General features: G+C 54.5%; 1 protein-coding gene across 1 annotated transcript in view; it reads left to right on the forward strand.

Moving 5' to 3' along the window:
* LOC140406309 (membrane-spanning 4-domains subfamily A member 15-like) overlaps positions 1 to 19,490 on the forward strand; it is a 30,643-nt gene extending 11,153 nt beyond the window's left edge. Inside the window, exons 3-5 of the mRNA XM_072494421.1 lie at positions 4,167 to 4,304; positions 7,545 to 7,667; positions 15,955 to 19,490. Of these exons, the coding sequence (XP_072350522.1) occupies positions 4,167 to 4,304; positions 7,545 to 7,667; positions 15,955 to 15,996 (303 nt within the window). The 3' untranslated portion in view covers positions 15,997 to 19,490. The remainder of the gene's footprint in view (positions 1 to 4,166; positions 4,305 to 7,544; positions 7,668 to 15,954) is intronic.
* Positions 19,491 to 27,338: the final 7,848 nt, after the last annotated feature.

Genomic DNA, 27,338 nt, shown 5'->3' on the forward strand with positions numbered 1-27,338 from the left:
TCCTAGGGCCACGTGCGACCCACGGGCGCGGCCATCTTGCCCCCCGGACTCCACGCTGGACGGGTGGGCGCCGCCATTTTGTCCCTCGCCGACGCCGTCTTCTTCATCCCCGGACTCCATGTGCGACCCGTGGCTGACGCCATCTTGGATGGGGCCCCAGGCCCCCACCACAGCCGACTACACGCTGCCCGACCAGAACGCTCCTTTACTCCAGCTGGCCTCCGTCACTCTGGACCAGAGTCGGCCCCGGACACTTGCAACGGCTACAACGACGATCTCCATCAACGGCCACGTGACATCGTGCTTGATCGACTCAGGGAGCACGGAGAGCTTTGTCCACCCCGACACGGTAACGCGCTGTTCACTTGTCACCCATCCCGTAAACCAAAGGATCTCCCTGGCCTCCGGGTCACACACGGTGGAGATAAAGGGGTTCTGCCTAGCGAACCTCACCGTCCAAGGCCGGGAATTCCGCAATTTCCGCCTGTCCGTTCTGCCGCACCTCTGCGCGGCCACCCTCCTGGGGCTGGACTTCCAATGCCATCTGCAAAGCCTGACTTTTAAATTTGGCGGCCCTATACCCCCCCTTACTGTCTGCGGCCTCGCGACCCTTAAGGTCGACCCGCCTTCCCTGTTTGCGAACCTCACCCTGGATTGCAAACCCGTCACCACCAGGAGCAGACGGTACAGTGCCCAGGACCGGACCTTCATCAGGTCAGAGGTCCAGCGGCTCCTGCGGGAAGGGGTCATTGAGGCCAGCAACAGCCCCTGGAGAGCCCAAGTGGTAGTGGTTAAAACTGGGGAGAAACATAGGATGGTCATCGACTACAGTCAGACCATCAACAGGTTTACGCAGCTGGACGCGTACCCTCTCCCCCGTATAGCCGACCTGGTAAACAGGATCGCGCATTACAAGGTCTTCTCCATGGTGGATCTCAAGTCCGCCTACCACCAGCTCCCCCTCCGTAATGGTGACCGCCAGTACCCTGCCTCCGAAGCAGATGGGCGGCTCTACCACTTTTTAAGGGTTCCATTCGGTGTCACTAATGGGGTCTCGGTCTTCCAACGCGAGATGGACCGAATGGTTGACCGGTACGGCTTACGCACAACGTTCCCGTATCTGGATAACGTCACCATCTGCGGCCATGACCAGCAGGACCACGACACCAACCTCCGAAAATTTCTCCAGACCGCAAAAATCCTTAACCTGACCTACAATAAGGATAAATGCGTGTTCAGCACCGACCGCCTCGCCATCCTCGGCTACGTAGTGCGAAATGGAGTTATAGGCCCCGACCCTGAGCGCATGCGCCCCCTCATGGAGTTCCCCCTCCCTCACTGCCCCAAGGCCCTAAAGCGCTGCCTCGGCTTCTTCAGCTGCTATGCACAGTGGGTCCCCAATTACACCGACAAGGCTCGACCCCTAATCCAATCCACAACCTTCCCCCTGTCGACGGAGGCCCGCCAGGCCTTCAGCCGCATCAAAGCGGACATCGCAAAAGCCACAATGCGCGCCATCGGCGAGTCCCTCCCCTTCCAGGTCGAGAGCGATGCGTCCAACGTAGCTCTGGCGGCCACCCTCAACCAAGCGGGCAGGCCCGTGGCCTTCTTCTCCCGCACCCTCCACGCTTCCGAAATCCGCCACTCCTCAGTCGAAAATGAGGCCCAGGCCATAGTAGGAGCTGTGCGACACTGGGGGCATTACCTGGCCGGCAGGAGATTCACTCTCCTCACTGACCAACGGTCGGTTACTTTCATGTTCGATAATGCACAGCGGGGCAAGATTAAGAACGACAAGATCTTGCGGTGGAGGATCGAACTCTCCACCTACAACTACGAGATCCTGTATCGTCCGGGGAAGCTGAACGAGCCTCCTGATGCCCTGTCCCGCGGCACTTGTGCCACTGCACAAGTGGACCGCCTCCAAGCCCTCCACGAGGACCTCTGCCACCCGGGGGTCACTCGCTTTTTCCATTTTATCAAGACCCGCAACCTGCCCGACTCCATCGAGGAGGTCAGGACAGCCACCAGGGACTGCCAAATCTGCGCGGAGTGCAAACCGCACTTCTACCGGCCAGAGAGGGCGCACCTGATAAAGGCTTCCCGTCCCTTTGAACGCCTCAGCATGGACTTCAAAGGCCCCCTGCCCTCCACCGACCGCAACACGTACTTCCTGAACGTGATTGACGAGTACTCCCGGTTCCCATTCGCCATCCCCTGCCCCGACATGACCACAACCACCGTCATCAAGGCCCTCCAGGGTATCTTTGCACTGTTCTGGTTCCCCGCTTACATACACAGTGATAGGGGGTCCTCCTTTATGAGCGACGAACTGCGTCAATTCCTGCTCAGCAAGGGCATCGCCTCGAGCAGGACGACCAGTTACAACCCCCGGGGTAACGGACAGGTGGAGAGGGAGAACGGAACGGTCTGGAAGACCGTCCTACTGGCCCAACGGTCCAGGAATCTCCCAGTCTCCCGCTGGCAGGAAGTCCTCCCGGTGACCCTCCACGCCATCCGGTCGCTGCTCTGTACAACCACCAATCAGACACCTCACGAACGTCTCCTTGTTTTCCCCAGGAAGTCCTCCTCCGGGACCTCGCTCCCAACCTGGCTAGCGACACCCGGACCCATCCTGCTTAGGAAGCACGTGCGGGCGCACAAGTCGGACCCGTTGGTCGAGAGGGTCCACCTGCTGCACGCCAGCCCCCAGTACGCCTACGTGGCGTACCCTGACGGCCGTCAAGACACGGTCTCCCTTCGGGACTTGGTGCCCGCCGGAGCCCCACGCGCACCCGCACCATTGCCCCCACCCCCACCCTCCCCGCAGCACCTGACCGGAGGGTCAGTACTCCCGCCGCCCCTGCCTAGGCCTGAACAAGCACTGACACCCCTTACAGGCGCCCTCCACCCCTGCCCACATTTCGCCCCAACAGCACCGCCGAGGGGTGACGAAGCTGCCAGGGAGGACGACACCACGTTCCCGGAGTCGCAACCGCCGGGACCCCCATCAGGATCACCGCCGGAGCCCAGACGCTCCAGAAGGACGACCAGGCCACCCGATCGACTGATTGCTGCACCATGAACACTTTGCTATTACCCTCGACATCACGGCACCGCCATAACTGGTCCTACCATGTGAAAGGCGACATTAACGCTGGCCATTACCCCGCCGGGCTCTTTTTTAACAGGGGGTGAATGTGGTAATACCAGGTATTGCAGTACCTGAGAGGTGGATGACCATTGGCTAGACCCAGGAGTCTACCATTGGCTGATGTACATAGCTCCGCCCTGAGAGGCGGAGTATAAGAACCAATGCCATCCCAGCAGCCTTCACTTTCTGTATCGAAGCTGCTGGGTACAGTTCTAGCAGATTAAAGCCTATTAGTTATGACTCACCTTGTCTCGAGAGTAATTGATTGCGCATCACAGGTCGAAAGCCACTTGTAAATAAAGTTAGAAAACACAGGGATACTTGCTGTGCTCTGTGCAGAGAGTTGCTTTCGGCAAAGGAGAGAAACCCTTTCAAACAAAAACTGCGCGGCCTTCTGTCTTTTGCGGGTGAAAAGCTACAGACCTGGCTCCTCCCCTTAGTTACGTAATCTCTATCCCCACCTGTCTTACGGCCATTTTACTAAGCTACAATCCCTCAAAACGGGCAGCGCAAGTGGATAGCACTGTGGCTTCACAGCGCCAGGGTCCCCGGTTCGATTCCCCGCTGCGTCACTGTCTGCGCGGAGTCTGCACGTTCTTCCCGTGTGTGCGCGGGTTTCCTCCGGGTGCTCCGGTTTCCTCCCACAGTCCCAAGTTCAGGTTAGGTGGATTGGCCGCGCTAAATTGCCCTCAGCGTCCAAAAAGGTTAGATGGGATTATTGGGTTACGGGGATAGGGTGGGAGCGAGGGCTTAAGTGGGTCGGGGCAGGCTCGATGGGCCGAATGGCCTCCTTCTGCACTGTGTGTTCTATGCAGTCTAATTATCTAAACCCCAGGGAATCATCTTTAAATAAACAAAGGCCCATTCGCCCGATGTAGGTGAACAGTTAAATGGGTATAATCAATGATTTCCCCACTTTTACCACACCTTGATTGCATCTTTTGCAGACCAAACTATTACTGCAAGTTGCAGAGAGAAAATGTTCGCGGTTTAACTGATGCTTGCTTTGCAGCTCCGGGCATGCCTGACCACAAACATCATCAGCGTCCTGCTGGCCATCTGCGGGGTGATTGTCTACCTCATCGACATGCAGGAGATCCAGATGTGCATCCGCCACTCGTGGGCCTGCCAGGGTCCGCCTCAGTTCTACGTAAGTTAAAGCGGGAGAGGAGGTGAGGGGGTGGGTGGATGGGGGGGGGGGGGGGGGGGGGGGGGGGAGCTGCCGGCGGGTGTGCCTCATCCGGGAGCGTGCCTGGGAATGTCACAGGGTGGCAATCCAGATGTCCAGGGAGTCACTCTGGGCAACAAGGGTTCAAATCCCTCCACAAGGGCCAGGTGGAAGGGAAATCTGACTGATAAAAAATCCCAGTAACGGTGACCACAAAACCACCATTGAACAAAGAATGAAGAAAATTACAATAGAACATTCCAGCGCAGTACAGGCCCTTCGGCCCTCGATGTTGCGCCGACCTGTGAAACCACTCTAAAGCCCATCTACACTATTCCCTAATCGTCCATATGTCTATTCAATGACCATTTGAATGCCCTTAGTGTTGGCGAGTCCACTACTGTTGCAGGTAGGGAATTCCACACCCTTACTACTCTCTGAGTAAAGAACCTACCTCTGACATCTGTCCTATATCTATCTCCCCTCAATTTAAAGCTATGTCCCCTCGCACTAGACATCACCATCCGAGGAAAAAGGCTCTCACTGTCCACCCTATCCAATCCTCTGATCATCTTGTATGCCTCAATTAAGTCACCTCTTAACCTTCTTCTCTCGAACGAAAACAGCCTCAAGTCCCTCAGCCTTTCCTCATAAGATCTTCCCTCCATACCAGGCAACATTCTGGCAAATCTCCTCTGCACCCTTTCCAATGCTTCCACATCCTTCCCATAATGCGGTGACCAGAATTGCACGCAATACTCCAAATGCGGCCGCACCAGAGTTTTGTACAGCTGCAACATGACCTCATGGCTCCTAAACTCAATCCCTCTACCAATAAAAGCTAACACACCGTACGCCTTCTTAGCAACCCTCTCAACCTGGGTGGCAGCTTTCAGGGATCTATGTACATGGACACCGAGATCTCTCTGCTCATCCACACTACCAAGAATCTTACCATTAGCCCAGTACTCTGTCTTCCTGTTATTCCTTCCAAAATGAATCACCTCACACTTTTCTGCATTAAACTCCATTTGCCACCTCTCAGCCCAGCGCTGCAGCTTATCTATGTCCCTCTGTAACCTGCAACATCCTTCAAAACTGTCCACAACTCCACCGACTTTAGTGTCATCTGCAAATTTACTCACCCATCCTTCTACGCCCTCCTCCTAGGTCATTTATAAAAATGACAAACAGCAGCGGCCCCAAAACAGATCCTTGTGGTACACCACTAGTAACTGGACTCCAGTCTGAACATTTCCCATTAACCAGCACCCTCATTCTTCTTCCAGCTAGCCAATTTCTGACCCAAACCGCCAAATCTCCCTGAATCCCAATGCGTCCGTATTTTCTGCAGTAGCCTATCGTGGGGAACCTTATCAAATGCTTTCGTGAAATCCAGATACACCACATCAACTGTTTTACCCTCGTTCAACTGGATTACTGTACAGGAACAGGCCCTTCGGCCCTCCAAGCCTGCGCCGACCATGCTGCCCGTCTGAACTCAAACCCCTACCCTTCCTGGGTCCGTATCCCTCGATTCCCCATCCTAGTCATGTATTTGTCAAGATGCCCCTGAAACGCCACTATCGTCCCTGCTTCCACCCCCTCCTCCGGCAGCGAGTTCCAGGCACCCACGACCCTCTGTGTAAAAACCTTCCCTCGTACATCTCCTCTAAACCTTGCCCCTCGCACCTTAAACCTATGCCCCCTGAGTAATTGACTCTTGCACCCTGGGAAAAAGCTTCTGACTATTGATTGGTGTTCGAAACCCATTTGGTTCACTAATGATCCTTTTGGGAATGAAAGACGTCATCGTTTACCCGGCCTACCCAGGACCACAGCAATGTGGGTGACTCTTTACTGCACCCTGCTGAAATGGCCAAGAGAGGTAATCAAGGAGGTAATTAGGGAAGTGCTCACATCACTGGCGATATTGGCATTCCAAAGAAAGGGGAGGGAAATAAGAGTACACATCATGACCGCTCCATAAATGTTAACCAGGACACAGATCATCAAAGCAACAGATCAATTTTAGAAATAATGGGCCTCCTCCTGTTCCTGTGTAACGGGCTGGAGAAGGGGCTGAATGGGGCCTCCTCCTGTTCCTGTGTAACGGGCTGGAGTAGGGGCTGAATGGGGCCTCCTCCTGTTCCTGGGTAACAGGCTGGAGAAGGGGCTGAATGGGGCCTCCTCCTGTTCCTGGGTAACAGGCTGGAGAAGGGGCTGAATGGGGCCTCCTCCTGTTCCTGGTTAACAGGCTGGAGAAGGGGCTGAATGGGGCCTCCTCCTGTTCCTGGGTAACAGGCTGGAGAAGGGGCTGAATGGGGCCTCCTCCTGTTCCTGTGTGACAGGCTGGAGAAGGGGCTGAATGGGGCCTCCTCCTGTTCCTGTGCAACAGGCTGGAGAAGGGGCTGAATGGGGCCTCCTCCTGTTCCTGTGTAACAGTCTGGAGAAGGGGCTGAATGGGGCCTCCTCCTGTCCCTGTGTAACAGGCTAGAGAAGGGTCTGAATGGGGCCTCCTCCTGTTCCTGTGTAACAGGCTGGAGAAGGGTCTGAATGGGGCCTCCTCCTGTTCCTGTGTAACGGCTGGAGAAGGGGCTGAATGGGGTCTCCTCCTGTTCCCGTGTAACGGTCTGGAGAAGGGGCTGAATGGGGCCTCCTCCTGTTCCTGTGTAACAGGCTGGAGAAGGTGCTGAATGGGGCCTCCTCCTGTTCCTGTGTAACAGGCTGGAGAAGGTGCTGAATGGGGCCTCCTCCTGTTCCTGTGTAACGGGCTGGAGAAGGGGCTGAATGGGGCCTCCTCCTGTTCCTGTGTAACAGGCTGGAGAAGGGGCTGAATGGGGCCTCCTCCTGTTCCTGTGTAACAGGCTGGAGAAGGTGCTGAATGGGGCCTCCTCCTGTTCCTGTGTAACAGGCTGGAGAAGGGGCTGAATGGGGCCTCCTCCTGTTCCTGTGTAACGGGCTGGAGAAGGGGCTGGATGGGGCCTCCTCCTGTTCCCGTGTAACGGGCTGGAGAAGGGGCTGAATGGGGCCTCCTCCTGTTCCTGTGTAACGGGCTGGAGAAGGGGCTGAATGGGGCCTCCTCCTGTTCCTGTGTAACAGGCTGGAGAAGGGGCTGAATGGGGCCTCCTCCTGTTCGTGTGTCACAGGCTGGAGACGGGTTGCTGGTGCTGCCCTCTGGGACATTGGTTGACATTCTCGCTGTTTCTCGCTCTCCTCCAGGACCTGATGTACTACACCTTAATCGTCCTCCTGCTATTCACCCTCCTCGAGCTTACGATCAGCATCTCCATTTCAGCTTTCGTTTGCAAGTCGACCCGATGCTGCCATGCATACAGCAGCATGGTGAGTGCCCAGCAGGCCGCCACAACCTGCATTCATATAGCGCCGCAAGAAAAGCAACTCAATGAACAGGAGTGTAATGGGGCTCATTATAACCCCGGGTCCCGGGAGCAGGCTCAGGGACACGGACCAGAAGCTATTCCGCAGAATAACGTTTCTAGGACGTCTTTACGGAGGAGAGGGAAAGATGCCGAGGTCGACGGAGTGAATTCCACACCTCGAGGACGGGGCACGGCCACCGATGGTGTTAGACATTGGAGGGATATCGGAGGGTTGTACAGATAGGGAGGGTTGTAGGGGCTGGAGGAGGTTACAGAGATAGGGAGGGTTGTAAGGGCTGGAGGAGGCTACAGAGATAGGGAGGGTTGTAGAGGCTGGAGGAGGTTACAGGGATAGGGAGGGTTGTAGGGATTGGGGTAGGTAAGAGAGAGTTGGGCCTTTAGGAGGTGAAGGAGATCAGCTCCCTCAGTACTGACCCTCTGACAGTGCAGCACTCCCTCAGTACTGACCCTCTGACAGTGCTGCACTCCCTCAGTACTGACCCTCTGACAGTGCAGCACTCCCTCAGTACTGACCCTCTGACAGTGCAGCACTCCCTCAGTACTGACCCTCTGACAGTGCAGCACTCCCTCAGTACTGACCCTCTGATAGTGCGGCACTCCCTCAGTACTGACCCTCTGATAGTGCGGCACTCCCTCAGTACTGACCCTCTGACAGTGCAGCACTCTCTCAGTACTGACCCTCTGACAGTGCAGCACTCCCTCAGTACAGACCCTCTGACAGTGCGGCACTCCCTCAGTACTGACCCTCTGACAGTGCAGCACTCCCTCAGTACTGACCCTCTGACAGTGCGGCACTCCCTCAGTACTGACCCTCTGACAGTGCAGCACTCCCTCAGTACTGACCCTGACAGTGCAGCACTCCCTCAGTACTGACCCTCTGACAGTGCAGCACTCCCTCAGTACTGACCCTCAGATAGTGCAGCACTCCCTCAGTACTGTCCCTCTGACAGTGCGGCACTCCCTCAGTACTGACCCTCTGACAGTGCAGCACTCCCTCAGTACTGACCCTCTGACAGTGCGGCACTCCCTCAGTACTGACCCTCTGACAGTGCAGCACTCCCTCAGTACTGACCCTCTGACAGTGCGGCACTCCCTCAGTACTGACCCTCTGACAGTGCAGCAATCCCTCAGTACTGACCCTCTGACAGTGCGGCACTCCCTCAGTACTGACCCTCTGACAGTGCAGCACTCCCTCAGTACTGACCCTCTGACAGTGCAGCAATCCCTCAGTACTGACCCTCTGACAGTGCGTCACTCCCTCAGTACTGACTCTCAGACAGTGCAGCACTCCCTCAGTACTGACTCTCAGACAGTGCAGCATTCCCTCAGTACTGACCCGCTGACAGTGCGGCACTCCCTCAGTACTGACCCTCTGACAGTGCAGCGCTCCCTCAGTACTGACCCTCTGACAGTGCGGCACTCCCTCAGTACTGACCCTCTGACAGTGCAGCACTCCCTCAGTACTGACCCTCTGACAGTGCGGCACTCCCTCAGTACTGACCCTCTGACAGTGCGGCAATCCCTCAGTACTGACCCTCTGACAGTGCGTCACTCCCTCAGTACTGACTCTCAGACAGTGCAGCACTCCCTCAGTACTGACTCTCAGACAGTGCAGCATTCCCTCAGTACTGACCCGCTGACAGTGCGGCACTCCCTCAGTACTGACCCTCTGACAGTGCTGCACTCCCTCAGTACTGACCCCCTGACAGTGCGGCACTCCCTCAGTACTGACCCCCTGACAGTGCAGCACTCCCTCAGTACTGACCCTCTGACAGTGCGGCGCTCCCTCAATACTGACGCTCTGACAGTGCAGCACTCCCTCAGTACTGACACTCTGACAGTGCAGCACTCCCTCAGTGCTGACCCTCTGACAGTGCAGCGCTCCCTCAGTACTGATCCTCTGACAGTGCGGCACTCCCTCAGTACTGACCCTCTGACAGTGCAGCACTCCGTCAGTACTGACCCTCTGACAGTGCAGCGCTCCCTCAGTACTGACCCTCTGACAGTGCAGCACTCCCTCAGTACTGACCCTCTGACAGTGCAGCACTCCCTCAGTACTGACCCTCTGACAGTGCAGCACTCCCTCAGTACTGACCCTCTGACAGTGCAGCGCTCCCTCAGTACTGACCCTCTGACAGTGCAGCACTCCCTCAGTACTGACCCTCTGACAGTGCAGCACTCCCTCAGTACTGACCCTCTGACAGTGCAGCACTCCCTCAGTACTGACCCTCTGACAGTGCAGCAATCCCTCAGTACTGACCCTCTGACAGTGCGGCACTCCCTCAGTACTGACCCTCTGACAGTGCAGCACTCCCTCAGTACTGACCCTCTGACAGTGCAGCACTCCCTCAGTACTGACCCTCTGACAGTGCAGCACTCCCTCAGTACTGACCCTCTGACAGTGCAGCAATCCCTCAGTACTGACCCTCTGACAGTGCAGCACTCCCTCAGTACTGACCCTCTGACAGTGCGGCACTCCCTCAGTACTGACCCTCTGACAGTGCGGCACTCCCACAGTACTGACCCTCTGACAGTGCAGCACTCCCTCAGTACTGACCCTCTGACAGTGCGGCACTCCCTCAGTACTGACCCTCTGACAGTGCGGCACTCCCTCAGTACTGACCCTCTGACAGTGCAGCACTCCCTCAGTACTGACCCTCTGACAGTGCGGCAATCTCTCAGTACTGACCCTCTGACAGTGCAGCGCTCCCTCAGTACTGACCCTCTGACAGTGAGGCACTCCCTCAGTACTGACCCTCTGACAGTGCGGCACTCCCTCAGTCCTGACCCTCTGACAGTGCAGCACTCCCTCAGTACTGACCCTCTGACAGTGCAGCACTCCCTCAGTACAGACCCTCTGACAGTGAGGCACTCCCTCAGTACTGACCCTCTGACAGTGCGGCACTCCCTCAGTACTGACCCTCTGACAGTGCAGCACTCCCTCAGTACTGACCCTCTGACAGTGCAGCACTCCCTCAGTACTGACCCTCTGACAGTGCAGCACTCCCTCAGTACTGACCCTCTGACAGTGCGGCACTCCCTCAGCACTGACCCTCTGACAGTGCGGCACTCCCTCAGTACTGACCCTCTGACAGTGAGGCACTCCCTCAGTACTGACCCTCTGACAGTGCGGCACTCCCTCAGTACTGACCCTCTGACAGTGCAGCACTCCCTCAGTACTGACCCTCTGACAGTGCGGCACTCCCTCAGTACTGACCCTCTGACAGTGCGGCACTCCCACAGTACTGACCCTCTGACAGTGCGGCACTCCCACAGTACTGACCCTCTGACAGTGCAGCACTCCCTCAGTACTGACCCTCTGACAGTGCAGCACTCCCTCAGTACTGACCCTCTGACAGTGCGGCACTCCTTCAGTACTGACCCTCTGACAGTGCAGCACTCCCTCAGTACTGACCCTCTGACAGTGCGGCACTCCCTCAGTACTGACCCTCTGACAGTGCGGCACTCCCTCAGTACTGACCCTCTGACAGTGCGGCACTCCCTCAGTACTGACCCTCTGACAGTGCGGCACTCCCTCAGTACTGACCCTCTGACAGTGCGGCACTCCTTCAGTACTGACCCTCTGACAGTGCAGCGCTCCCTCAGTACTGACCCTCTGACAGTGCGGCACTCCCTCAGTACTGACTGGAAAGTCAGTAAAACTAGAAAGAGAAAACTAGTTAAACTAGAAAGAGTGCAGAAAAGATTTACTAGGATGTTGCCGGGACTTGATGGTTTGAGTTACAAGGAGAGGCTGGATAGACTGGGACTTTTTTCCCTGGAGCGTAGGAGGCTTAGGGGTGATCTTATAGAGGTCTATAAAATAATGAGGGGCATAGATAAGGTAGATAGTCAACATCTTTTCCCAAAGGTAGGGGAGTCTAAAACTAGAGGGCATAGGTTTAAGGTGAGAGGGGAGAGATTCAGAAGGGCCCAGAGGGGCAATTTCTTCACTCAGAGGGTAGTGAGTGTCTGGAATGGGCTGCCAGAGGTAGTAGTAGAGGCGGGTACAATTGTGTCTTTTAAAAAGCATTTAGATGGTTACATGGGTAAGATGGGTATAGAGGGTTATGGGCCAAGTGCGGGCAACTGGGACTAGCTTAATGGTAAAAACTGGGCGGCATGGACTGGTTGGGCCGAAGGGCCTGTTTCCATGCTGTAAACTTCTATGATTCTATGACCCTCTGACAGTGCAGCACTCCCTCAGTACTGACCCTCTGACAGTGCAGCACTCCCTCAGTACTGACCCTCTGACAGTGCAGCAAATCTCAGTACTGACCCTCTGACAGTGCAGTACTCCCTCAATAGTGACCCTCTGACAGTGCGGCACTCCCTCAGTACTGACCCTCTGACAGTGCAGCACTCCCTCAGTACAGACCCTCTGACAATGCAGCACTCCCACAGTACTGACCCTCTGACAGATCAGCACTCCCTCAGTACTGACCCTCTGACAGTGCAGCACTCCCTCAGTACTGACCCTCTAACAGTGCGGCACTCCCTCAGTACTGACCCTCTGACAGGGCAGCACTCCCTCGGTACTGACCCTCTGACAGTGCGGCACTCCCTCAGTGCTGACCCTCAGATAGTGCAGCACTCCCTCGGTACTGACCCTCTGACAGTGCAGCACTCCCATAGTACTGACCCTCTGACAGTGCAGCACTCCCTCAGTACTGACCCTCTGACAGTGCAGCTCACCCTCATTACTGACCCTCTGACAGTGCGGCACTCCCTCATTACTGACCCTCTGACAGTGCGGCACTCCCTCAGTACTGACCATCTGACAGTGCAGCACTCCCCCAGTACTGACCCTCTGACAGTGCAGCACTCCCTCAGTACTGACCCTCTGACAGTGCAGCACTCCCTCAGTACTGACCCTCTGACAGTGCAGCTCACCCTCAGTACTGACCCTCTGACAGTGCGGCACTCCCTCAGTACTGACCCTCTGACAGTGCAGCACTCCCTCAGTACTGACCCTCTGACAGTGCAGCTCACCCTCAGTACTGACCCTCTGACAGTGCAGCACTCCCTCAGTACTGACCCTCTGACAGTGCAGCACTCCCTCAGTACTCACCCTCTGACAGTGCAGCACTCCCTCAGTACTGACCCTCTGACAGTGCAGCACTCCCTCAGTACTGACCCTCTGACAGTGCAGCACTCCCTCAGTACTGACCCTCTGACAGTGCGGCACTCCCTCAGCACTGACCCTCTGACAGTGCGGCACTCCCTCAGTACTGACCCTCTGACAGTGCAGCACTCCCCCAGTACTGACCCTCTGACAGTGCAGCACTCCTACAGTACTGACCCTCTGACAGTGCAGCACTCCCTTGGTACTGACCCTCTGACAGTGCAGCACTCCCTCAGTACTGACCCTCTGACAGTGCAACACTCCCTCGGTACTGATCCTCTGACAGAGCAGCACTGCCTCAGTACTGACCCTCTGACAGTGCAGCGCTCCCTCAGTACTGACCCTCTGACAGTGCAGCGCTCCCTCAGTACTGACCCTCTGACAGTGCGACACTCCCTCAGCACTGACCCTCTGACAGTGCAGCGCTCCCTCAGTACTGACCCTCTGACAGTGCGACACTCCCTCAGCACTGACCCTCTGACAGTGCAGCACTCCCTCAGTACTGACCCTCTGACAGTGCACACTCCCTCAGTACTGACCCTCTGACAGTGCAGCACTCCCTCAGTACTGACCCTCTGACAGTGCAGCACTCCCTCAGTACTGACCCTCTGACAGTGCAGCACTCCCTCAGTACTGACCCTCTGACAGTGCGGCACTCCCTCAGTACTGACCCTCTGACAGTGCAGCACTCCCTCAGTACTGACCCTCTGACAGTGCAGCTCTCCCTCAGTACTGATCCTCTGACAGTGCAGCACTCCCTCAGTACTGACCCTCTGACAGTGCGGCACTCCCTCAGTACTGACCCTCTGACAGTGCAGCACTCCCTCAGTACTGACCCTCTGACAGTGCAGCACTCCCTCAGTACTGACCCTCTGACAGTGCAGCTCTCCCTCAGTACTGATCCTCTGACAGTGCGGCACTCCCTCAGTACTGACCCTCTGACAGTGCAGCACTCCCTCAGTACTGACCCTCTGACAGTGCAACACTCCCTCAGTACTGACCCTCTGACAGTGCGGCACACCCTCAGTACTGACCCTCTGACAGTGCAACTCTCCCTCAGTACTGACCCTCTGACAGTGCAGCACTCCCTCAGTACTGACCCTCTGACAGTGCAGCACTCCCTCAGTACTGACCCTCTGACAGTGCAGCACTCCCTCAGTACTGACCCTCTGAAAGTGCGGCACTCCCTCAGTACTGACCCTCTGACAGTGCGGCACTCCCTCAGTACTGACCCTCTGACAGTGCAGCACTCCCTCAGTACTGACCCTCTGACAGTGCAGCACTCCCTCAGTACTGACCCTCTGACAGTGCAGCGCTCCCTCAGTACTGACCCTCTGACAGTGCAGCACTCCCTCAGTACTGACCCTCTGACAGTGCGACACTCCCTCAGTACTGACCCTCTGACAGTGCAGCGCTCCCTCAGTACTGACCCTCTGACAGTGCAGCACTCCCTCAGTACTGACCCTCTGACAGTGCAACACTCCCTCAGTACTGACCCTCTGACAGTGCAGCACTCCCTCAGCACTGACCCTCTCACAGTGCAGCACTCCCTCAGTACTGACCCTCTGACAGTGCAGCACTCCCTCAGTACTGACCCTCTGACTGTGCAGCACTCCCTCAGTACTGACCCTCTGACAGTGCGGCACTCCCTCAGTACTGACCCTCTGACAGTGCAGCAGTCTCTCAGTACTGACCCTCTGACAGTGCGGCACTCCCTCAGTACTGACCCTCTGACAGTGCAGCACTCCCTCAGTACTGACCCTCTCACAGTGCAGCACTCCCTCAGTACTGACCCTCTGACAGTGCGGCACTCCCTCAGTACTGACCCTCTGACAGTGCAGCACTCCCTCAGTACTGACCCTCTGACAGTGCAGCACTCCCTCAGTACTGACCCTCTGACAGTACAGGACTCCCACAGTACTGACCCTCTGACAGTGCAGCACTCCCTCAGTACTGACCCTCTGACAGTGCAGCACTCCCACAGTACTAACCGTCTGACAGTGCCGCACTCCCTCAGTGCTGACCCTCTGACAGTGCAGCACTCCCTCAGTACTGACCCTCTGACAGTGCGGCGCTCCCTCTGTACTGACCCTCTGACAGTGCAGCACTCCCTCAGTACTGACCCTCTGACCGTGCAGCACTCCCTCAGTACTGACCCTCTGACAGTGCAGCACTCCCTCAGTACTGATCCTCTGACAGTGCAGCACTCCCTCAGTACTGACCCTCTGACCGTGCAGCACTCCCTCAGTACTGACCCTCTGACAGTGCAGCACTCCCTCAGTACTGATCCTCTGACAGTGCAGCACTCTCTCAGTACTGACCCTCTGACAGTGCGGCACTCCCTCAGTACTGACCCTCTGACAGTGCCGCACCCCCTCAGTACTGACCCTCTGACAGTGCAGCACTCCCTCAGTACCGACCCTCTGACAGTGCGGCACTCCCTCAGTACTGACCCTCTGACAGTGCGGCTCTCCCTCAGTACTGACCCTCTGACAGTGCAGCACTCCCTCAGTACTGACCCTCTGACAGTGCAGCACTCCCTCAGTACTGACCCTCTGACAGTGCAGCACTCCCTCAGTACTGACCCTCTGACAGTGCAGCACTCCCTCAGTACTGACCCTCTGACAGTGCAGCACTCGCTCTGTACTGACCCTCTGACAGTGCGGCACTCCCTCAGTACTGACCCTCTGACAGTGCAGCACTCCCTCAGTACTGACTCTCTGACAGTGCAGCTCTCCCTCAGCACTGACCCTCTGACAGTGCGGCCCTCCCTCAGTACTGACCCTCTGACAGTGCGGCACTCCCTCAGTACTGACCCTCTGACAGTGCAGCACCCCCTCAGTACTGACCCTCTGACAGTGCAGCTCTCCCTCGGTGGTGTGTGAGACGGAGGGCTGTCCCCCTCCTGAGGCAGTGCTGAGTTGCTGTGGACCGACCTTGTGGCCACTGAGCTGGGGGCTCCTGCGACAGCTTTCCGTCTCCCTGTCAGCTCCTGCAGTTTTCTTCTCCCTCAGTTGTCAGTGTGGGGCTGGTCTGGGCGGAGTTCCTGACTCTTTCGCACTTGTTGTCCCGTCTGACGCGGTTCTCTGTGTTCCTGTTGCAGCCGGTACTGCTCTTGGACAGCAGCCTCCCGGACGACCAGTGAACGTGATCCCGCCAGCCTTCACTTCCCTCAACTCCAGCCGAGCACCTCACTTACAGAGCGCAGAACCTCCTAAAGGACGCGGAATATCGATCAGAAGGAAACTGGATGTACCTTTAACTGCAGGAGACTGTGTGTGTGAGTGTTGGTGTGCAAGTGAGTGAGTGTGTGTGACTGTGCGAGTGTGAATGTATGTGTGTGCAATTGAATATTTGTAAGTGAGTGTCGGTGTGTGTGTCGGTGTGTGTGTGAGTGTGTGATGGTGTGTGTGAGTGTGTGTCGGTGTGTGTGTGAGTGTGTGACGGTGTGTGTGAGTGTGTGTCGGTGTGTGTGTCGGTGTGTGAGTGTGTGTCGGTGTGTGTGAGCGTGTGTCAGTGTGTGGGAGTGTGTGTTGGTGTGTGTGAGTGTGTGTCGGTGTGTGTGAGTGTGTGTCGGTGTGGGTGAGCGTGTGTCGGTGTGTGTGAGTGTGTGTCGGTGTGTGAGTGTGTGTTGGTGAGTGTGTCGGTGTGTGAGTGTGTGTCGGTGTGTGGGTGTGTGTCGGTGTGTGTCGGTGTGTGTGAGTGTGTGTCGGTGAGTGAGTGAGTGTGTGTCGGTGTGTGAGTGTGTGTTGGTGAGTGTGTCGGTGTGTGTGAGTGTGTGTCGGTGTGTGTGAGTGTGTGTCGGTGTGTGAGTGTGTGTCGGTGTGTGTGAGTGTGTGTCGGTGTGTGTGTGTGTGTCGGTGTGTGTGTGAGTGTGTGTCGGTGTGTGAGTGTGTGTTGGTGTGTGTGTCGGTGTGTGCGAGTGTGTGTCGGTGTGTATGTCGGTGTGTGAGTGTGTGTTGGTGTGTGTGTCGGTGTGTGAGTGTGTGTCGGTGTGTGTGAGTGTGTGTCAGTGTGTGAGTGTGTGTTGGTGTGTGTGTCGGTGTGTGTGAGTGTGTGTTGGTGTGTGTCGGTGTGTGAGTGTGTGTCGGTGTGTGTGAGTGTGTGTCGGTGTGTGTGTCGGTGTGTGAGTGTCTGTTGGTGAGTGTGTCGGTGTGTGAGTGTGTGTCAGTGTGTGTGAGTGTGTGTAGGTGTGTGTGAGTGTGTGCCGGTGTGTGAGTGTGTGTTGGTGAGTGTGTCGGTGTGTGAGTGTGTGTCGGTGTGTGTGAGTGTGTGTCGGTGTGTGTGAGTGTGTGTCGGTGTGTGTGAGTGTGTGTCGGTGTGTGAGTGAGTGTGTGTCGGTGTGTGTGTGTTGGTGAGTGTGTCGGTGTGTGAGTGTGTGTTGGTGAGTGTGTGTGTTGGTGTGTGTGTCGGTGTGTGTGAGTGTGTGTCGGTGTGTGTGTCGGTGTGTGAGTGTGTGTCGGTGTGTGTGAGTGTTTGTCGGTGTGTGAGTGTGTGTCGGTGTGTGTGAGTGTGTGTCGGTGTGTGTGTGTGTGTCGGTGTGTGTGTGAGTGTGTGTCGGTGTGTGAGTGTGTGTTGGTGTGTGTGTCGGTGTGTGTGAGTGTGTGTCGGTGTGTGTGAGTGTGTGTCGGTGTGTGAGTGTGTGTCGGTGTGTGTGTCAGTGTGTGTGTGTGTGTCGGTGTGTGTGTGAGTGTGTGTCGGTGTGTGAGTGTGCGTTGGTGTGTGTGTCGGTGTGTGTGAATGTGTGTCGGTGTGTATGTCGGTGTGTGAGTGTGTGTTGGTGTGTGTGTCGGTGTGTGAGTGTGTGTCGGTGTGTGTGAGTGTGTGTCAGTGTGTGAGTGTGTGTTGGTGTGTGTGTCGGTGTGTGTGAGTGTGTGTTGGTGTGTGTCGGTGTGTGAGTGTGTGTCGGTGTGTGTGAGTGTGTGTCGGTGTGTGTGTCGGTGTGTGAGTGTCTGTTGGTGAGTGTGTCGGTGTGTGAGTGTGTGTCAGTGTGTGTGAGTGTGTGTAGGTGTGTGTGAGTGTGTGCCGGTGTGTGAGTGTGTGTTGGTGAGTGTGTCGGTGTGTGAGTGTGTGTCGGTGTGTGTGAGTGTGTGTCGGTGTGTGTGAGTGTGTGTCGGTGTGTGAGTGAGTGTGTGTCGGTGTGTGTGTGTTGGTGAGTGTGTCGGTGTGTGAGTGTGTGTTGGTGAGTGTGTGTGTTGGTGTGTGTGTCGGTGTGTGTGAGTGTGTGTCGGTGTGTGTGTCGGTGTGTGAGTGTGTGTCGGTGTGTGTGAGTGTTTGTCGGTGTGTGAGTGTGTGTTGGTGTGTGTGTCGGTGTGTGTGAGTGTGTGTTGGTGTGTGTGTCGGTGAGTGAGTGTGTGTCGGTGTGTGTGAGTGTGTGTCGGTGTGTGTGAGTGTGTGTCGGTGTGTGTGAGTGTGTGTTGGTGTGTGTGTGTGTGTCGGTGTCTGAGTGAGTGTGTGTCGGTGTGTGTGAGTGTGTGTCGGTGTGTGTGAGTGTGTGTCGGTGTGTGTGAGTGTGTGTCAGTGTGTGTCGGTGTGTGTGAGTGTGTGTCGGTGTGTGTGAGTGTGTGTTGGTGTGTGTGTCGGTGTGTGTGAGTGTGTGTCGGTGTGTGTCGGTGTGTGTGAGTGTGTGTCGGTGTGTGTGAGTGTGTGTTGGTGTGAGTGTCGGTGTGTGTGAGTGTGTGTCGGTGTGTGTCGGTGTGTGTGAGTGTGTGTCGGTGTGTGTGTTTGTGTGTGTCAGTGTGTGTCGGTGTGTGTGAGTGTGTGTCGGTGTGTGTGAGTGTGTGTCAGTGTGTGTCGGTGTGTGTGAGTGTGTGTGAGTGTGTGTTGGTGTGTGTGTCGGTGTGTGTCGGTGTGTGTGAGTGTGTGTCGGTGTGTGTCAGTGTGTGTCGGTGTGTGTGAGTGTGTGTCGGTGTGTGTCAGTGTGTGTCGGTGTGTGTCGGTGTGTGAGTGTGTGTCGGTGTGTGAGTGTGTGTCGGTGTGTGTGAGTGTGTGTCGGTGTGTGAGTGTGTGTTGGTGTGTGTGTCGGTGTGTGTGAGTGTGTGTCGGTGTATGTGTGTGTGTTGGTGTGTGTGTCGGTGTGTGAGTGTGTGTCGGTGTGTGAGTGTGTGTCGGTGTGTGTGAGTGTGTGTCAGTGTGTGAGTGTGTGTCGGTGTGTGAGTCGGTGTGGGAGTGTGTGTTGGTGTGTGTGTCGGTGTGTGTGAGTGTGTGTCGGTGTGTGTGTGTGTGTTGGTGTGTGTGTCGGTGTGTGGTAGTGTGGGTTGCCCTCCTGTCTCCATGACCAATGAGCTGAATTGATGGTGTTGGGGTGTAAACACAGGCTGGAGAATTGGCCAGTGAGGTTGTGGACGGAGAGGTCAGGGACAGAGCGAGTCTGACTCTCTGCGTCTCTGTGTTTCTGCACCTTTCAGTCTCTCGACTGGTCCTTTTGCCTGGAGCGATTTATTTCTAAATTCTCATCGTACCACACAGGACCTTCTTTTCAACAAATCGTTAGACTCTCGACAATGCGATCATTCGAATCACAGAGCGAGGAGTTCTGAGATTTCGATTCAAAACGCTAAACTTAAAATGTTCAATAACAAGAATAATTTTTTTTTAAAATGTAAACAATAAATATCTGGCTTATGATCACCAACTCAATGAACCAATAATCAATTTAATCACACAGAATTCTGCCAAGTACTGAATACGTCTGGGAGTCACTGTGCACAGCTCCTGTCTCTGTATCACACTGGGAGACACTGTGCACAGTTCCTGTCTCTGTATCACACAGGGAGTCACTGTGCACAGTTCCGGTCTCTGTATCACACTGGGAGACACTGTGCACAGTTCCGGTCTCTGTATCACACTGGGAGTCACTGTGCACAGTTCCGGTCTCTGTATCACACTGGGAGACACTGTGCACAGTTCCGGTCTCTGTATCACACTGGGAGTCACTGTGCACAGTTCCTGTCTCTGTATCACACTGGGAGTCACTGTGCACAGTTCCGGTCTCTGTATCACACTGGGAGTCACTGTGCACAGTTCCTGTCTCTGTATCACACTGGGAGTCACTGTGCACAGTTCAGGTCTCTGTATCACACTGGGAGTCACTGTGCACAGATCCTTTCTCCGTATCACACTGGGAGTCACTGTTCACAGTTCCTGTCTCTGTATCACACTGGGAGTCACTGTGCACAGTTCCGGTCCCTGTATCACACTGGGAGTCACTGTGCACAGTTCCTGTCTCTGTATCACACTGGGAGTCACTGTGCACAGTTCCTGTCTCTGTATCACACTGGGAGTCACTGTGCACAGTTCCGGTCTCTGTATCACACTGGGAGTCACTGTGCACAGTTCCGGTCTCTGTATCACACTGGGAGTCACTGTGCACAGTTCAGGTCTCCGTATCACACTGGGAGTCACTGTGCACAGTTCCGGTCTCTGTATCACACTGGGAGTCACTGTGCACAGTTCCTGTCTCTGTATCACACTGGGAGTCACTGTGCACAGTTCCTGTCTCTGTATCACACTGGGAGTCACTGTACACAGTTCCTGTATCCGTATCACACTGGGAGTTACTGTGCACAGTTCCGGTCTCTGTATCACACTGGGAGTCACTGTGCACAGTTCCGGTCTCCGTATCACACTGGGAGTCACTGTGCACAGTTCCTGTCTCTGTATCACACTGGGAGTCACTGTGCACAGTTCCGGTCTCTGTATCACACTGGGAGTTACTGTGCACAGTTCCGGTCTCTGTATCACACTGGGAGTCACTGTGCACAGTTCCGGTCTCTGTAACACACTGGGAGTCACTGTGCACAGTTCCGGTCTCTGTATCACACTTGGAGTCACTGTGCAAAGATCCGGTCTCTGTATCACACTGGGAGTCACTGTGCACAGTTCCTGTCTCCATATCACACTGGGAGTCACTGTGCACAGTTCCGGTCTCTGTATCACACTGGGAGTCACTGTGCACAGTTCCGGTCTCTGTATCACACTGGGAGTTACTGTGCACAGTTCCTGTCTCCGTACCACACTGGGAGTCACTGTGCACAGTTCCCGGTCTCTGTATCACACTGGGGGTCACTGTGCACAGTTCCGGTCTCTGTATCACACTGGGAGTCACTGTGCACAGTTCCGGTCTCTGTATCACACTGGGAGTCACTGTGCACAGTTCCGGTCTCTGTATCACACTGGGAGTCACTGTGCACAGTTCCTGTCTCTGTATCACACTGGGAGTTACGGTGCACAGTTCCGGTCTCTGTATCACACTGGGAGTCACTGTGCACAGTTCCTGTCTCCGTATCACACTGGGAGTCACTGTGCACAGTTCCTGTCTCTGTATCACACTGGGAGTCACTGTGCACAGTTCTGGTCTCTGTATCACACTGGGAGTCACTGTGCACAGTTCCGGTCTCTGTATCACACTGGGAGTCACTGTGCACAGTTCCGGTCTCTGTATCACACTGTGAGTCACTGTGCACAGTTCCGGTCACTGTATCACACTGGGAGTCACTGTGCACAGTTCCTGTCTCTGTATCACACTGGGAGTCACTGTACACAGTTCCGGTCTCTGTATCACACATGGAGTCAATGTACACAGTTCCGGTCTCCGTATCACACTGGGAGTCACTGTGCACAGTTCCGGTCTCTGTATCACACTGGGAGTCACTGCGCACAGTTCCGTTCTCTGTATCACACTGGGAGTCACTGTGCACAGTTCCGGTCTCTGTATCACACTGGGAGTTACTGTGCACAGTTCCTGTCTCTGTATCACACTGGGAGTCATTGTGCACAGTTCCGGTCTCCGTATCACACTGGGAGTCACTGTGCACAGTTCCTGTCTCTGTATCACATTGGGAGTTACTGTGCACAGTTCCTGTCTCTGTATCACACTGGGAGTCACTGTGCACAGTTCCAGTCTCCGTATCACACTGGGAGTCACTATGCACAGTTCCTGTCTCTGTATCACACTGGGAGTCACTGTACACAGTTCCGGTCTCTGTATCACACTGGGAGTCACTGTACACAGTTCCGGTCTCCGTATCACACTGGGAGTCACTGTGCACAGTTCCGGTCTCTGTATCACACTGGGAGTCACTGTGCACAGTTCCGTTCTCTGTATCACACTGGGAGTTACTGTGCACAGTTCCTGTCTCTGTATCACACTGGGAGTCACTGTGCACAGTTCCGGTCTCCGTATCACACTTGGAGTCACTGTGCACAGTTCCGGTCTGCGTGTCACACTGGGAGTCACTGTGCACAGTTCCGGTCTCCGTATCACACAGGGAGTTACTGTGCACAGTTCCGGTCTCTGTATCACACTGGGAGTCACTATGCACAGTTTCTGTCTCTGTATCACACTGGGAGTCACTGTGCACAGTTTCTGTCTCTGTATCACACTGGGAGTCACTGTGCACATTTCCTGTCTCTGTATCACACTGGGAGTCACTGTGCACAGTTCCTGTCTCTGTATCACACTGGGAGTCACTATGCACAGTTCCCGGTCTCTGTATCACACTGGGAGTCACTGTGCACAGTTCCAGTCTCTGTATCACACTGGGAGTCACGGTGCACAGTTCCGGTCTGCATATCACACTGGGAGTCACTGTGTACAGTTCCGGTCTCCGTATCACACTGGGAGTCACTGTGCACAGTTCCGGTCTCCGTATCACACTGGGTGTCTCTGTGCACAGTTCCCGGTCTCTGTATCACACTGGGAGTCACTGTGCACAGTTCCTGTCTCTGTATCACACTGTGAGTCACTGTGCACAGTTCCTGTCTCCGTACTACACTGGGAGTCACTGTGCACAGTTCCCGGTCTCTGTATCACACTGGGAGTCACTGTGCACAGTTCCGGTCTCTGGATCACACTGGGAGTTACTGTGCACAGTCCCTGTCTCTGTGTCACACTGGGAGTTACTGTGCACAGTTCCTGTCTCCGTACCACACTGGGAGTCACTGTGCACAGTTCCCGGTCTCTGTATCACACTGGGAGTCACTGTGCACAGTTCCGGTCTCTGTATCACACTGGGAGTTACTGTGCACAGTTCCTGTCTCCGTACCACACTGGGAGTCACCGTGCACAGTTCCCGGTCTCTGTATCACATTGGGAGTTACTGTGCACAGTTCCTGTCTCTGTATCACACTGGGAGTCACTGTGCACAGTTCCTGTCTCTGTATCACACTGGGAGTCACTGTGCACAGTTCCTGTCTCCGTATCACACTGGGAGTCACTGTGCACAGTTCCTGTCTCCGTATCACACTGGGAGTCACTGTGCACAGTTCCGGTCTCTGTATCACACTGGGAGTCACTGTGCACAGTTCCGGTCTCCGTATCACACTGGGAGTCACTGTGAACAGTTTTTTTTTTTAACAATACAGCGCAGTACAGGCCCTTCGGCCCACGATGTTGCACCGAAACAAAAGCCATCCAACCTACACTATGCCATTATCATCCATATGTTTATCCAATAAACTTTTAAATGCCCTCAATGTTGGCGAGTTCACTACTGTAGCAGGTAGGGCATTCCACGGTCTCACTACTCTTTGCGTAAAGAACCTACCTCTGACCTCTGTCCTATATCTATTACCCCTCAGTTTAAAGTTATGTCCCCTCGTGCCAGCCATATCCATCCGCGGGAGAAGGCTCTCACTGTCCACCCTATCCAACCCCCTGATCATTTTGTATGCCTCTATTAAGTCTCCTCTTAACCTTCTTCTCTCCAACGAAAACAACCTCAAGTCCATCAGCCTTTCCTCATAAGATTTTCCCTCCATACCAGGCAACATCCTGGTAAATCTCCTCTGCACCCGCTCCAAAGCCTCCACGTCCTTCCTATAATGCGGTGACCAGAACTGTACGCAATACTCCAAATGCGGCCGTACCAGAGTTCTGTACAGCTGCAACATGACCTCCCGACTCCGGAACTCAATCCCTCTACCAATAAAGGCCAACACTCCATAGGCCTTCTTCACAACCCTATCAACCTGGGTGGCAACTTTCAGGGATCTATGTACATGGACACCTAGATCCCTCTGCTCATCCACACTTTCAAGAACTTTACCATTAGCCAAATATTCCGCATTCCTGTTATTCCTACCAAAGTGCATCACCTCACACTTCTCTACATTAAACTCCATTTGCCACCTCTCGGCCCAGCTCTGCAGCTTATCTATATCCCTCTGTAATCTGCTACATCCTTCCACACTATCGACAACACCACCGACTTTAGTATCGTCTGCAAATTTACTCACCCACCCTTCTGCGCCTTCCTCTAGGTCATTGATAAAAATGACAAACAGCAACGGCCCCAGAACAGATCCTTGTGGTACTCCACTTGTGACTGTACTCCATTCTGAACATTTCCCATCAACCACCACCCTCTGTCTTCTTTCAGCTAGCCAATTTCTGATCCACATCTCTAAATCACCCTCAATCCCCAGCCTCCGTATTTTTTGCAATAGCCTACCGTGGGGAACCTTATCAAACGCTTTGCTGAAATCCATATACACCACATCAACTGCTCTACCCTCGTCTACCTGTTCAGTCACCTTCTCAAAGAACTCAATAAGGTTTGTGAGGCATGACCTACCCTTCACAAAGCCATGCTGACTATCCCTGATCATATTATTCCTATCTAAATGATTATAAATCTTGTCTCTTATAATCCCCTCCAAGACTTTACCCACTACAGACGTGAGGCTCACCGGCCTATAGTTGCCGGGGTTGTCTCTGCTCCCCTTTTTGAACAAAGGGACCACATTTGCTGTCCTCCAGTCCTCTGGCACTATTCCTGTAGCCAATGATGACATAAAAATCAAAGCCAAAGGTCCAGCAATCTCTTCCCTGGCCTCCCATAGAATCCTAGGATAAATCCCATCAGGTCCCGGGGACTTATCTATTTTCAGCCTGTCCAGAATTGCCAACACCTCTTCCCTACGCACCTCAATGCCATCTATTCTATTAGCCTGGGGCTCAGCATTCTCCTCCACAACATTATCTTTTTCCTGAGTGAATACTGACGAAAAATATTCATTTAGTATCTCGCCTATCTCTTCAGACTCCACACACAATTTCCCATCCCTGTCCTTGACTGGTCCTACTCTTTCCCTAGTCATTCGCTTATTCCTGACATACCTATAGAAAGCTTTTGGGTTTTCCTTGATCCTTCCTGCCAAATACTTCTCATGTCCCCTCCTTGCTCGTCTTCGCTCTCTCTTTAGATCCTTCCTCGCTACCTTGTAACTATCCATCGCCCCAACTGAAACTTCACACCTCATCTTCACATAGGCCTCCTTCTTCCTCTTAACAAGAGATTCCACTTCCTTGGTAAACTACGGTTCCCTCGCTCGACGCCTTCCTCCCTGTCTGACCGGTACATACTTATCAAGAACACGCAGTAGCTGATCCTTGAACAAGCCCCACTTATCCAGTGTGCCCAACACTTGCAGCCTACTTCTCCACCTTATCCCCCCCAAGTCACGTCTAATGGCATCATAATTGCCCTTCCCCCAGCTTTAACTCTTGCCCTGCGGTGTATACTTATCCCTTTCCATCATTAACTTAAACGTCACCGAATTGTGGTCACTGTCCCCAAAGTGCTCTCCTACCTCCAAATCCAACACCTGGCCTGGTTCATTACCAAAAACCAAATCCAACGTGGCCTCGCCTCTTGTTGGCCTGTCAACATATTGTTTCAGTTCCGGTCTCTGTATCACACTGGGAGTCACTGTGCACAGTTCCGGTCTCTGTATCACACTGGGAGTCACTGTGCACAGTTCCTGTCTCTGTATCACACTGGGAGTCACTGTGCACAGTTCCTGTCTCTGTATCACACTGGGAGTCACTGTGCACAGTTCCGGTCTCCGTATCACACTGGGAGTCACTGTGAACAGTTCCTGTCTCTGTATCACACTGGGAGTTACTGTGCACAGTTCCTGTCTCTGTATCACACTGGGAGTCACTGTGCACAGTTCCGGTCTCTGTATCACACTGGGAGTCACTGTGCACAGCTCCGGTCTCTGTATCACACTGGGAGTCACTGTGCACAGTTCCGGTCTCTGTATCACACTGTGAGTCACTGTGCACAGTTCCGGTCTCTGTATCACACTGGGAGTCACTGTGCACAGTTCCTGTCTCTGTATCACACTGGGAGTCACTGTGAACAGTTCCTGTCTCTGTATCACACTGGGAGTCACTGTGCACAGTTCCAGTCTCTGTATCACACTGGGAGTTACTGTGCACAGTTCCTGTCTCCGTATCACACTGGGAGTCACTGTGCACAGTTCCGGTCTCTGTATCACACTGGGAGTCACTGTGCACAGTTCCAGTCTCTGTATCACACTGGGAGTCACTGTGCACAGTTCCTGTCTCTGTATCACACAGGGAGTCACTGTGCACAGTTCCGGTCTCTGTATCACACTGGGAGTCACTGTGCACAGTTTCTGTCTCCGTATCACACTGGGAATCACTGTGCACAGTTCCGGTCTCCGTATCACACTGGGAGTCACTGTGCACAATCCCAGTTTCTGTATCACACTGGGAGTCACTGTGCACAGTTCCCGGTCTCTGTATCACACTGGGAGTCACTGTGCACAGTTCCTGTCTCTGTATCACACTGGGAGACACTGTGCACAGTTCCGGTCTCCGTATCACACTGGGAGTCACTGTTCACAGTTCCGGGTCTCTGTATCACACTGGGAGTCACTGTGCACAGTTCCGGTCTCTGTATCACACTGGGAGTCACTGTGCACAGTTCCGGTCTCTGTATCACACTGGGAGTCACTGTGCACAGTTCCTGTCTCTGTATCAAACTGGGAGTTACTGTGCACAGTTCCTGTCTCTGTATCACATTGGGAGTCACTGTGCACAGTTCCTGTCTCTGTATCACACTGGGAGTCACTGTGCACAGTTCCTGTCTCTGTATCACACTGGGAGACACTGTGCACAGCTCCTGTCTCCGTATCACACTGGGAGTCACTGTGCACAGTTCCGGTCTCCGTATCACACTGGGAGTCACTGTGCACAGTTCCGGTCCCTGTATCACACTGGGAGTCACTGTGCACAGTTTCTGTCTCTATCACACTGGGAGTCACTGTGCACAATCCCAGTTTCTGTATCACACTGGGAGTCACTGTGCACATTTTCTGTCTCTGTATCACACTGGGAGTCACTGTGCACAATCCCAGTTTCTGTATCACACTGGGAGTCACTGTGCACAGTTCCTGTCTCTGTATCAGACTGGGAGTCACTGTGCACAGTTCCCGGTCTCTGTATCACACTGGGAGACACTGTGCACAGTTCCGGTCTCTGTATCACACTGGGAGTCACTGTGCACAGTTCCTGACTCTGTATCACACTGGGAGTCACTGTGCACAGTTCCGGTCTCTGTATCACACTGGGAGTCACTGTGCACAGTTCCTGACTCTGTATCACACTGGGAGTCACTGTGCACAGTTCCTGTCTCTGTATCACACTGGGAGTCACTGTGCACAGTTCCGGTC

The sequence above is a fragment of the Scyliorhinus torazame genome, unplaced genomic scaffold (genome assembly GCF_047496885.1).
Source record: "Scyliorhinus torazame isolate Kashiwa2021f unplaced genomic scaffold, sScyTor2.1 scaffold_460, whole genome shotgun sequence".
In the NCBI taxonomy this organism is placed as follows: domain Eukaryota; kingdom Metazoa; phylum Chordata; class Chondrichthyes; order Carcharhiniformes; family Scyliorhinidae; genus Scyliorhinus; species Scyliorhinus torazame.